The sequence below is a fragment of the Platalea leucorodia genome, assembly GCF_965183815.1.
Source record: "Platalea leucorodia genome assembly, chromosome: 2".
In the NCBI taxonomy this organism is placed as follows: domain Eukaryota; kingdom Metazoa; phylum Chordata; class Aves; order Pelecaniformes; family Threskiornithidae; genus Platalea; species Platalea leucorodia.
In genome coordinates this window covers 128787957-128801305 of record NC_138824.1, presented here as the reverse complement: position 1 = coordinate 128801305, position 13349 = coordinate 128787957, and the positions used below count along the sequence as shown (strand labels likewise).

The following is a 13349-nucleotide window of genomic DNA, read 5'->3' as shown; positions in this document are numbered from 1 at the left end:
AAAACAATATGGAAGGGCTAAAATAGGAAACATTCCTAAATATGCCATGTTTTCCCTGCTGAATGATCTCCAAAACACAAAAGAAGAATAAATTTTGGAGCAAATTATCTTAAATTTACCTAAAATAGGTATTTTTGATCAATAGCAGAACAAAAAATTGAAGTTAACTGCAGAAAAAGTAAGGTGCTATAGGAGTCACTCATCATTACAAAACTAAGCATATGCACATGTTTACCAAGTCAGTGATCTCTTAGTTGTCAGTTAAAAAAAAAAAAAAAAAAAAAAAATAGAGTTTGTATCTCGTTTCTGGAGAGAAGATTGAAAAGATGAATCCCAGTGAGTCACACAATAAACAGTCTAATTATACTGAGTTATCAAATGTTTTATTTTAAAGCCCATATCATGAGTTTCTGAGGCCCAGCTCAAGAGTTCCTAGTGTTATACCAATATTATTATAGCCTATTTCACTTTGATATTCCCATGTTGACAGACTTTGGGTTGCAAATAGTACAAGGAAACACATATTTCAAGACAGATATTTTGTTTTAGTTCTCGATGTGTCAGGGAAACACTTTTATTAGTTTCAGCTTTTTGTAAATTACTAATTAGTGGCCTCCATTCAAGATTAATGTGACCTGTTATAATAAAGTAAAATACGTGAAATAATAACGGAGGATTTGAATAGCATACTTGTGGGAGTTTGTTACCATAACTAAGGGAAAAAAAAAAAGTATCTATCAATACTTACCAAACTACAAGGAAAAGAAGTGTGATATGCATACCACAAGCAAAATGAATGTATCACAGCTACACCTCCTAATTTTCCATCGCATTAAAAAGTCGTCTACTAGAAAACAGCTCTAAGCAATGATCTTTCAAACAGTGAACTCACATTAAAGAGATCAATGCAGACTAGGCACTTGCAGAAAAAGTCTCTAGGAATGAGATGAACTCCGCCCTCTGAAGGACTATGGGTAAAATGGGAAACATTTATAAATTTTTAAATGGCCAAGATCTCACTGCTGGGTCAAAGTGGTTGATAAGAGTATTTTTATTTGAGGTTATGCTTCCATTGTAAATTACATAACTTAAGCACTGGTGGGTTCTAATGGTTAAAATTTACCATCTCCGTATTGCTGTTTTTCAAATAATTTCTCTACATTCACATATGCATAATATATATATAAAATTATAAAGACTCCCTACTGGGGAAAAAAAAAGTCAGAAAGCTTTTTAAGAAAACAGAGAAAGAAGTCTCTAATAGGAGGATACAGGAATATACCTGCACAATGTTGTTAATTCAAATGTTTTCATACTCTTCACGTCAAGATGCACCATGTACATTTAATTTTTCTTTAAGTAAACAGACTTAGGATTTTTCTGTGCTGTGTAATAAGCACTTCTCCAGTAATTTCTTCTCTTTGGAACTGTAACTACGCACTTCACTTCTTAGGGATTAATGAAACACAGCGATGCATGACATGAATGGCTTATACAGACTGCAGGAAGAGAAGCCAATCACCTTTACCTGAAGTGGGAGACTTGCAACGCTCTAGCTCCAGGGAAACTGGACTGTCACTGAGTTCAGTCAGGCCTGAAAAAATGGAGTTAAAAAGTTAAGTTACAATCTAACAGGGCATGCTTCAACTTTCTTGGCTGATGATATTCTGCACTTTAAAGTCAATTTGGAGAGAGGAATGGTGTGAAATGCAAGGGAAATATCTATTTCAGATAACTGCAGTTATCAGGCTGTCACTGCAGAAATTTAGGTCTGGTTTAAAAATCACACCTCTTGTTAAATCAGATTTGTTTTCTGAGTGCCTCAGGGTAGACAAAGAGTGACTGCACCTAACGAGAGAAAACGAGTAAATATAGTTTAAAATTTAAACGTCTGTGATATGAATCAAACTCATTCATCCCTGTCAAACTGATGTGGAAACAACTCTATGCTTTGAACTGCTGCAGAATGCAGGGAGGAAACCTTTAAAACAGGGGGAGAAGAGGGGAAAAAAAGAGAAGAAAAAAAAAAAAAAAGACAGTACTGGTGAAAGAAGAAAGTGGATACAAAAATATCACCACTACTATGCAATATTAGGAACTTCTATATGAATTCACACAAGATCGCTCATTTTAAAGGACACAGAGGCAATAATAATGCTGTCCGAATATAACACAGAATTTTTGGACAAGATACTTTATATATTGTTTATAAATATTTGCGAGGAACTCATTTGTAGCAGTCTACCATGGAAGACAGCAACAAGTAAAGCAATCTTAGTTTATGCTGCTTAAGCTTGGGCTTGTTTCTGTGATCAAACTAAGATCCGTCTTTGGCACAGGTTGCACGTACAAGTTTAAACATGCCTTTTGGCATGCTAGGGAGAGAAAGTCTGAGCTCATGCTGTCCCTTACCATGGTTGAGTGGGTGAACTGGGCATGGCCATACCTATTCAAATCTCCCCTTTGCATGTATCCCGTGGTGCCCTATGGCCTATATCAAGTGGTTCACACTTGTTATAAGGAGCTCTGACACTTCATGCCATAGGCTACTTGGGACTGGCAGACAGCCCAGCACCAGACATCCATCTGCTAGCAGCACGGACTCACAGCACTCAGGTCACAGAGCCTAGTGAACATTAGCCCACATTCAGATGTGCATTACTGTCGTTCTGATGCTGTGTTTACGCACACTTTGCATATGTTGTACCCTGGAAGTCAAAGATCCTATCACAACCTTTCAATATGCTTTAATCTGGCACCATGCCTCTTGCAACGTGACATGTTTTAATCTTTATGGCTTCTGGACCCTCAGGCTCAGAGACTCTCATCTCTAAAATTCACGTAGACTCGTTTTAAAAAAAACTCTGCTACCATTTGGTCACCAATGCTGTTCTCTTTGTATTAAAACCAGTGGGATCTTCATGGAGGTACTGATATTTTTATTATAATGTAATTTTGAACTGCTCTGAGAAGTGGGGAGAATCCAGAGCCCCAACAAGCAGAATAAAAAGCTCCTACCACTATTGAAGCTGCATGAGCGCTAGAACAACTTTGAGAGTGCTTTGGAAAAACAGCAGCATTGATTTGGCCTGTTAAGTCACTAGTAATGATGTGTTTGCTCCTGACTTTTAAACAACAAAAGATCACAATCTAGATATTAATGTTGAAAACCAAAGATTTTTTTTTTATTTTGAGAAACATACTTGAATCTTTCTTTGATTCAACTTAGAATCTGTGAGAGGATTTTATATTCCCATCAATTGTGAGTCCAGTCACTTTTGACGTTATGATAGAATTCAGGAACTGCAATCATTTAGGGAGCCTCTCTATGTACAGCTTTCTTACAGCAAATCTTACTTCTACCTGACTCTGGGGTTTCTGTATGTACCTAGAGATTTGGGACATAATTGATTTTTGCTGCAGAACTGTCTGCAAGGTACAGTGGGAGTGAGTTTAGTACATTCACACAGCATCAAAGGCCTTGGATAAATAAAATGAAATATCAAGCTGTTTCTTTTGCAAATGCAGTATTGGAGATATTAAAATTTTAATGCTATGGTTATGATGTTGTGATTAATGAAATTCTTCTAAACTTTGTACAGTTACTATTGGCGATAGTTACAATGTCAAATGCCAGGTCAGATTTTGCTTCTAAATAGAGTTTCTTTTCTTTGTTGTTGTGAGTTCACAGAAACAATATTACAGCTCATATATAAATTGTGGTGCCACTGACTTAAGTAGGAAATGCAAAAAATCGCACCACTGTTCTGAAAACCCAAGAGCAACCACCATGAGAATACCACAAGCTCTTTATGTTCGGCAACAGTTTTGCAACTTACAGCAGTAAAGATACATTTCATGGCATGGTATTTAAAAATGGTGAACATGTGAACTTTTCTACAAATCTAGACTCGTTGTCAAGCCACTATCACCTCCAACCATGACCACCAACAGATGCTTTTAAAAAAAAGTGCAGTAAGTCCCCACGTTAAGCGTAAGTGGTACCATGTGCCCTGCACAACGGCATTCTCTTAATCTCGGACGCTTAGATTTGCTTAAGCACTGCCACTTGCAGATTTTCTCCTGCCGTAAATCTTTCTTGCTTAGAAATATTATGAGTTCTTCTCATTATCCATCCATCTATCCAAAGTCTCTTTTAATCTTACTAAATTCTAAATCCCAAAGATGTTATATGGCAATGAATTGCACAATCATCGTTCACTGAAAGGAATAAACATACATTTGTCAATTTTTATATGTTACCTTTGCTTCCATTAAATGTTGCCTTTTGTTTCTCTTTGAGATAAGAGAGCGAGCTCTCAAACTTTTCTTTGTACTACTGGTTATTTTCTACTGTTATTTCCTTTTTTAAGGAAACCAAGCTAAATCCTTTCAATAACTTATCATGTACAAGTATTTCCATGCAACTCAGCTTCCCTTGAATGCTTGAGAGACTACAACAGCTACTGAAGTTAGATTACAAAGATATTTTCACTTTTCATTTTGAAGTTCTGTAGGCCCAATCTGTGTCCTGAGATATTTTAGCTATTTTTAGCCAAAAAACCCTCATGACAGCAAATTTTGAGTCCAGGGAGAGCAAGAAGAACATAGCAACAGAACTAAAGGCAAACAACTGAGACTGGCAATGTAAACAATCACCTATGAGAGGATGTACCCGCTCACATTATAAAGAAATTGGCTTTGGTTTGAACAAATTATAAACATGTGAAAATAGTGCAAGATGTAAATACATCACATAAGGAAATGAAGCACTTCTAAAGACATGTCCCGTGGACGCTCTTCAAAGTTTACTATGATTCCCATTTCCTCTTTGGATAAAAGGATAAAAGAAATGTACTGTCTAGTATGGAGTAACAACTTCTATGAACTCATAATTGAATTTAAAATTATTTTTGAAATTTTATATTTCTATCCCTATGATTAAATGATTCAGACTGATCATTTACTTAAAAGCGCCCAAAGCCATTACATCTTTGCTTATAAATAAATGAATTATAAATAAATTATCATAAATATTCACAAGCCAATAAATAAGCCCAGTGTTATCTTAATCCATCATCTTCACACTGAATTACTGTGCTATGTTTTCCTTATGTTTAAATATGATGCATTCTTTGGAAATGACAGTTAGTTCAGAATATAGCTGTTGACTTCAAACTCAACCTATATTAGCTCCTACTGTGTTGTCAGGTGTGATTTAAAGTGTCAATTACTGATATGTAATGACTCATAACACACAGTTTTCTGTGTCCTCCTGTCAGACCAAGGTTACTTTTGCTCCCATTCTCTCAAGGGACTGGCCTAAAGGAGGAACGAGGCGTTCTCACCGAAAAGGCTCATTCTGAAAATTATTTTCCAATGGATCAATATCCTTTGAACTTGCTGACTTTTTGGATGCTTCATAAAGACTACTTATTTTCTTCTTTTACCAACAGATGGTATGAATTTCTAGTAGGTGATGCAAATTGCTTTTGCAAGTTGGTATTTTTATATTCTGCTGCAAACACTCTCTCTCTAGATGCACTAAATGTACTTGTTTGAATATATGTTATCTACCTCCGGGTAATAACATGTACAACTTGATTTCAACTGATGGGAAAAAAAAAAACCAAAAAAACCCTACCAAACAAGCAACAACAGAGTTCTGCACTACTGCAGAGAGAGTTTATTTTATTTGGCTTGGCACATGTTGTTGCTACAAAGGAAGGTGGCTGCCAGCAGATGTTATAGCAAATGGAACAGGTCATCAACACCAGAAAGCTACCTCCAGCTCTGCACTTACCCTCATCTTAGCCTCTTATTTTCATCAAATTACTATCCCTGATAAGACAATTTTGTTTCAGTCTCTCCCATTCTGTATGCCTAGAACTGATTACGTTTCTCCTCATTTCTTCCCTTCTTGCTTCTCCCTTCCCACTCTCACCTCCCAACCCAGAGAATGTGCTGTCTTAATGCTCTAAGGCCACTCTAGATGCTTTTGAGTCTAGCTTACACATGTATACGTTACTCTTATCAAGCTCACTATAGATTTATTGGCTAAAATTCAAAGCAATTATTCCACCACTGTGCTTTGCGTGTTGGATGTCCATGGTTGATTATGTCTTTCCTTTGGAAAACCTCTCTTCTCCAACATATTGCTTCTTTTCCCTGTTTGATGTTCGCCCCCCCCCGCTTTCCCTCTGAAGAGAGGTCCCCCAGACTGAAACATCAACACTTACTTTCTCTCTGTCCCAGTATTTGAGGAGATTCTCTCCTATAAACAGGGCAATAAATATCCTTTTTTACCCTAATGATTCATAAATACACATCTCTAATTGGATTCCTTCCATCCAAGTTAGAGTAGCAATCCTGCCTTTCTAAAATTTACTCAAGTGTCCAGACATGAACTTCACAGTGCCAAGATGAACTCTATTCTTTTTTCTGCTGAAGTCTTCTCTTCACTACTTCAACACAGCTAACAGCACCACTGTCTTCCCTGATACTCTAATCCATGAGTTTCATCCTTGGAACGTCACACTTGAACTCTCAGATTCAGGCTGGATACTAAACTAGACTGTTTCTTCCTGCAAATCACCTCCAAAATGACCAACAAAAGTCTAAGTATCTTCCTCATTGGTAATCTCTTCTTTGGCTTCAATGCCTTCAAGTCTTATTCTCTCCAACTGACCCTCATGAAATTATGTTCCTGGTTCATTACTTAATTGAATCAACTCCTGATATGTCTTCCCATTAACTTCCATTTTCATTTATATAACACTCAAAACTTTAGACCTAATGCTTATGTTATCACAACTGCTCCTACTTTTGCCTTAATAATATCAGCTTCAACTGCACATTTTCCAAAAATAATTTATTTTTCTTTTCCCATCATCGTCCCTTACGAGAAAAGATAAACTTGTAAGCAAAATCCTAAATCCATTCTCAATACCCCTTTTAAAACTCATATCTCAGATAAGACATATAAAAAAAGCATAACTTGAGAATGACTTAGCAAGATATTTTACAGACTATGACACATTCTTGTCCTGTTCTTTATCTTATTGCCCGGTACATCTTTCAGATCATACAGTACATACTCCTGTATAAGTACTGAATGGCAAAAGCAACAACCAAATAATTTTTGAGGAAAGAAATGAAGCTGTTAATGATCTTGCACAAGAGTCAGACTCATACTCTTCAGTTATGATGTATACAGAAAGATTTTGCGGACTTTTCTGATGTGGGGTTGAAGATGGAAACAAGATAATACATTTTCAGCTATGAAAAACTCTATGGTCTGTGTTTGTCATTTTGAATGAAAATGTTGGTCATTTCGGCCTTAGAATTTATTAATTTTTAGCGGTGGAAAAGCCCCAAACCTTTGACTGCTGTCTGTCCCTCAGGTTCTCTGTTACAGACATGAAATCAGAAAGACCAGACTAGTAAACTTTAAGACATTACACACCAAACCTTTGTATGGACTGCTGGATTTGTAACTGGACTATTCTTTTAACTAAACAGGCCACCTTTTATGAAGTATTATGAAATAAAATCATAGAAATCAGTTGTTGAGTAATCAGTCTAGACAGATGGAACAGAATTTCTTGTGCGAGTGTACAAATGTATTTCAATAGTTACACAACTCTGTATTTATGTGAGATGATAAAACAACTGCCACCCCTTTATCTTGCCTATACCGAGTATTTAATGTAAAATTGCCTATCCAGTTGTTCTGTGAAAACTCTTTAAAAAGATGAATAAGTGGCATCCTGGAGACCTAATTACATATAAGCACTGCAGTTAATTAAGATACATACAGCTCATCTGTTGAACAGTCATTTTTGCAAAATTAATTATAGCTTTGTTCATCGCATTCTGCAGTGATGAATACTAATATTTAAATTGCGTATCACTATAATTCAAAATTTAAAGATATTAAAAACATTAATTTTCATAGCTCTCTTTGATGCATGTATTTTTATACCCACTTTACATTCCCCATTAAAGATCAGAGGCATGGGATGGTTCCCCAAAGACAAATATTCAAGTACCAAACCAAGATTAAAATTTTAAATTTCACAGCACCCAATCCAATCGGTACTCTTTTAAGCCACATTGCTCTTCTGAAAATAGGGAAGAATTAATTAATAACTACAACCAGGCAGTGCCATTGCAAAACAAGAAATGCTTCATATAAGTAGATGTACAGTGAAATGAATATAAAACCAAAGAAAGATACTGTCATCAAGAACGTAACATTGTTGAAAAATCATTTCTAAGGCCCGATCTGCCCCATATAAGTCACTGAGGTTTTCTCATTGACTCTTTTGGAAGAAGAAAACAGATCTGAAATATCTGTATAATAAAGACACTTGTCAAAATTAAGCATGGTTGACATTACAAAATGTAATAAGTTTGCATGCATGCTGAATGTGTTTAAAAAAACACATTACAAAGCACAAACACATGGGTTTAAGTCAGGCATAGTCCAATCATGATCAAGCTATTTGCCTAACCTTTATAGAACTTACTCTGATAGGAAGTACGGATCCGTTTCGTTAAATCTGGATAAAAGTTAGACAGGCCACGCATGCAAAAGTTGTCTTTGGAACATGCCAGTACACCAGCATCAGCAGCAGGCAGAGGAAAGAGAGAAAAAACAGTCTAAAGTGAAAGGAAGTGATATCATAACCAGCATCTAGAACAGCCAAGGTGAAGAAATTTCAGCAGATGCTTACCTTCCAATTGGGAGATATAACAAGAAAAATAATCAAAAAAGTAAAGGATGTGGGATGGATGGTGAGAAAGCAGCTGAGGCTTTTTTTAGATGCACAGTTTCTATGAGCAATCTAGAAGTGTGTATTCCTTCTGAGCGGTCACTCATCCCCAGTGGGCTCCATTCTAGCTACACTGCATAGCTGAAACATCGCCTTAGAGGACTGGCAAAGACTGTCACTGACACAGAGATCCTATGTGGTACCGTGCTGATAATAGCTATTTCTACATCAGCTACCCTCCACCTTTTGTACGGGACTCTGCAGGGTGTTGCTTGTCGCTAACCGCTCAAACTACTTTGGGAGTAGTGCTTGCCTCTCCTCTCCTCAGCTGTGCCAAATTTACATCTTTACACTTGGCACAGATGAGAACTAAGCTTGCCATGATTAAATGCCTAGAAAGTGAGATAAATGGTCTTTCAGGAACAGAAGTAGGCCTGAAGACTTATATGTCATTCTCTAAATTTTACTTTCTGTTTGGAGTACATATTCCCAATTAAAAAAAGTTTCCATTGACTCCATGGAGAAATAGGATTTGATGATTTAGGGCAGGGTCTGCTGATGAAAATGCTGATGTCGTAAACCCACTGTGATCTTCTGCTTTTATAGTTTTATGGTTAGATTTTAAACTCAACATTTTCAAACAGATTTTTAAATCTAATTCGAAAACTTCACAGCTATGTAAAACACATTTCATTATTGTGTCTGACTCTAGTATGTTACTATGGAATATGTAGAGCAAAAAGACTTGACACATAGAAGATCTTCTGACTTCTCTTCTCATACGAGTAAAGTTTTAGATAACCAAAAATGTATGGTAAAATTTAGCTACATTGATGGACTAATGTTTCTAACACACAATGCATAATAATAGCTATGACTTACAAACGTGATCCTCTTGGCATCAAATTTTAAAATGGGGTACAGCTGGATTTAGTAAGTTTGTATCAAGAGCTTCAATTCACTAACAAAAAGTGGCTAATTTGTGCTACTTGGGCTACCTACACAACATGACATTTCTCCAAACACAACTGCCCATTCAGATACCAATGAATAGCACTTGGCAGAAGATAAAATTAAGTTTAAATTGAAGTCTTACCTATTGGTATGAACTTATTGAAACCAGAAAGAAAATAGCACACAGACTACACTTCAAGTGACAGCCAGACAAAAAATTTACTGCTCTCCTCATTACAGTTTTTTTAGAGACTCAGCTAAGAGAATTACTTGCTGACCTCCATCCCAAAAGAATAAACTTCATAAAACATTTTGTTTCGGAGAAAGTGTTAGTACCTAAAACATGTCAGGTTTCTTTTGTCAAGTTATAGAAACTCCATTGGCCGGCAAATAGTCATGCATTTCAAAAGCACTATAAAAAGCCACAAGCAAAAAAACCAAAGAACATGTCAGGCTCGTAATCACAATAATTTCCTACCTGCAGCAAACTGCTTGCTTTTGCGAGGTGAACGGGGTTGACGCTGGTATGGATCACTTGATCCATATAGGTCAAGGGTTCCCATGCTCAGCAGTACTGTCTTCTGCATAAAGTCCACAACGGCCAAACCATTGCAGTTTCCAAATGCCACTCTGAGAAAAGAAATGTTCCTCAAAGGTATTAGTAATATGTAATCAAGTGGTGCAAACAGTAATTATTATTTATTATAATGAATTCTGCATAAACATTTTCTTCAGAAACTACTCAAAGCTTACTTTTTATAATTCTTTCAAGATTTATAATCCTGAATTTACAAAATTGTGTCCTGAAACACAGTAATTGGCATTCCAGAAAGCAGACTGCCCATTTTAATTAACCTTTTATGCCAAATGTATTGCAATAATGTCTAAATATAATTCTAGTAATACTGATGTAAATTAAGACTACAAATCTGGACACATCTTAAAAAGTGGTTATACATACATATAAAATACAAATATAAATTAAAATATAAATACAAATACATTTACAATTTTTTTAAAAAATCTAAATATAAATGATAAATGAAATATATTAAGCTGTATTGTAGAGATACCCAAATCTGAAAGATATTTATAAAATTTCTTTCCAAGTCTGTCAGCTTGGCTACAGTATAGATTCCTGCTGAATCAGTTTCTACCCCTCTGAAATGCTTCCAGTACTGACATTTTGATGGTGCTTTGAAACATGAGCAAGATCTCCCAACTGGTGTGAGATTGCCCAAGATCTGGACTGCAGTCTTGTTATAAGGAAAAAGACGTGGAACAATTTATTTCTTTTGCTGCCTAGAAACTCCCTTTTGAAGCATTCTGCTCCGATTCTGCTTTATGGCTACTACTGATTCCCTTCTGACACCAGTTTCAGAAAGAGGGAAGAAATTGTACTGGACCAGCAGCACCTTCTGTTCTCCCATAAAACTGCTTTCTGTTCATCTTCTTCTCCAACTTGGAAAGGGGGGGAGGTTGAGGGGGAGAATTAGGCAATATGTCTATCTAAGAAAAAGGAAGAAAACAAAAAGACACTAAACACGTCTGTATGTAAGACCTGGGAGAAAGTCTGAAGTTAACCAGAGCATATGGAAACCCATATATCTCAGCAGATAAAATCTCACTACAGCATTAAACCTATTTAAGATTTAATAGCAAAATAAATTCTCACAGCATATGACTATCCACAGGATTCATATGCCAAACTCTTGCACTGCATTGTTGGAGACTTCATTTAAGTGGGAATGCTTTATACTGACGATTATTCTCCAGAAGCGTCTTCTTTTCTATCAGACTGCAGTTTTAACTTCCAAATTGAAAGGATTACAGGCACAGCCACCAAGAAACTCAAAATCCCAAACTATGCTCAATCAGATTAGGAACCATTTGTGATCAAGTTCTGTCATTTTATGTAAAAAGTGACTAAGGTGGTCTGTTCAAAGCCCTGCAAGATATTTAAGCACTCAGTTCACAATAACAGTGAGCTGTGCACTCACCTCCATCTGACTCTTCTTAATATAGCTCCAAAATATCTTAAAGGAGATATATGAATTTGTGTGGGGAAAAACAATAGGGAAAGAGAGAAGTAATGAGATGGAGGAAGGGGAAGCAGGGTAGATAGAACATTTTCCACTGTTCTACCTTTTCTCCTTCTGCTTCCGCTATAAAAAAAGAGGGTTCCATACAGCAAATAGAAACGGTAAAGGGTGAAAATGAGGTGAGTTTTTCTTATTTGTCAAACTGGCAAATTAAGGCACCATCTACAACAGTGGCTCAAATTCTGCTGGTTGTTACTGTTTTCTACCCTTGACTTAACACTGACTTTACTACAACATCTATGGAAATACTATGAGCATAGTCTTTTTCCCCGTGGACTCTTCACTGATCTGTAGCTTAAGCAGCTACTCGTATACGCCAGCTTAAAGTGTGTACAAATACACTTTTATTTGGCAATATTTTGTGCTTATGTGGAAAGATCATAAGGGGCACTGAGGAATGAACCCCATGTTTTATAAATGTAGCGTAATATCTGTTTCAGAAATTACTATAGCCTGTTTTGCTTAACAGAAGAACAAAATAATTTTTAGAGAGTTTCCCTGGGACAAAAAGGAACTCTATCCACCACATTTGCCAGAAGACCTTTCTGTGCAAAGTTTTATATGTCTTCATGTTTCTTGACAAAAATTGGCTGATAAAGAAGAGTAAAAAATTATTTTCCTACTTGTTTTTTTCATTCTTGTCTTTTGCTTTAAAGCAATGACAATAAGCATTGTCAGAGAAAGAATACTGAAGTAAAAAAGATTACTAGTGTAAAGTGTGACAGCAGTTCCTGTGTTCATAAGTCCCTGTGATCTAGGTGGAGAAAAAAATAAAGGAATAAAAATGATGAGTGTCAATCTCATCTGTTAATACTTTAGGCAACGAAAATTATAGCCATCTGCATGTTGAAAATGATGAAACTAAGATTTATTAATTTTGGAAAACATGAGTCACAAGAAGAGCTAGTGATCATTCGCTCTGTGGTCAGCAAATCCACAAAATGGATCATCACTTCCTGGTCTGTATTTTTCTAAAATTCTCTAAGTTCACACACAAGCATGGATATATTTCGGGTACGTAAAAAAAACTATTTTAGCAAGAAAAATCAGAAATTGCTCATTAATATTATAACACTTCTGAGGAATGATAAGAAAATCTAGACAGACATTACTATTAACAAGGCTTAAGATAAATTGCTAATATCCAAGTCATTATAAAATCAAATGCAAACTAAGCACAATGTATTTCTCAATTTTGAGTGATGAATAGCATTAGTTACTAGGAGGTGTTCTATTCTGTGAGTATCTTTCATAGAAATGCCATAAAATCCTCATCAGACATTTCTTGATAATTAGTATGTAGATTGGCTGAAAATATTTATCACATGAGCTGGTAATAAATTATCGGAGATTGCTTTCAGTGCAACAGAATATACTTTAAAACAAATTTATTATTTGTATTTAACCTTGTAAATCTTCAGTTAAGTGAAGCATTTTGTAAATTTTTCTTTTCTTTTTTTTGATGAAGTTTTTTGATGATTCATTTCAACAGAAATAAACCAGGTGTTAACTATTT

At 35.8% G+C, this 13349-nt stretch overlaps 1 protein-coding gene across 2 annotated transcripts in view; it reads right to left on the bottom strand.

Moving 5' to 3' along the window:
* The window catches only part of STXBP5L (syntaxin binding protein 5L), a gene marked incomplete at both ends in the record, with an annotated part of 204450 nt that overhangs the window by 42542 nt on the left and 148559 nt on the right, over positions 1-13349 (bottom strand). The window contains 3 exons of one of the 2 annotated variants that reach the window (XM_082331864.1): positions 1529-1594; positions 8532-8603; positions 10210-10361. In XM_082331864.1, coding sequence (XP_082187990.1) covers positions 1529-1594; positions 8532-8603; positions 10210-10361 — 290 coding nt within the window. The remainder of the gene's footprint in view (positions 1-1528; positions 1595-8531; positions 8604-10209; positions 10362-13349) is intronic. The other variant, XM_082331865.1, reaches the window with a different exon arrangement.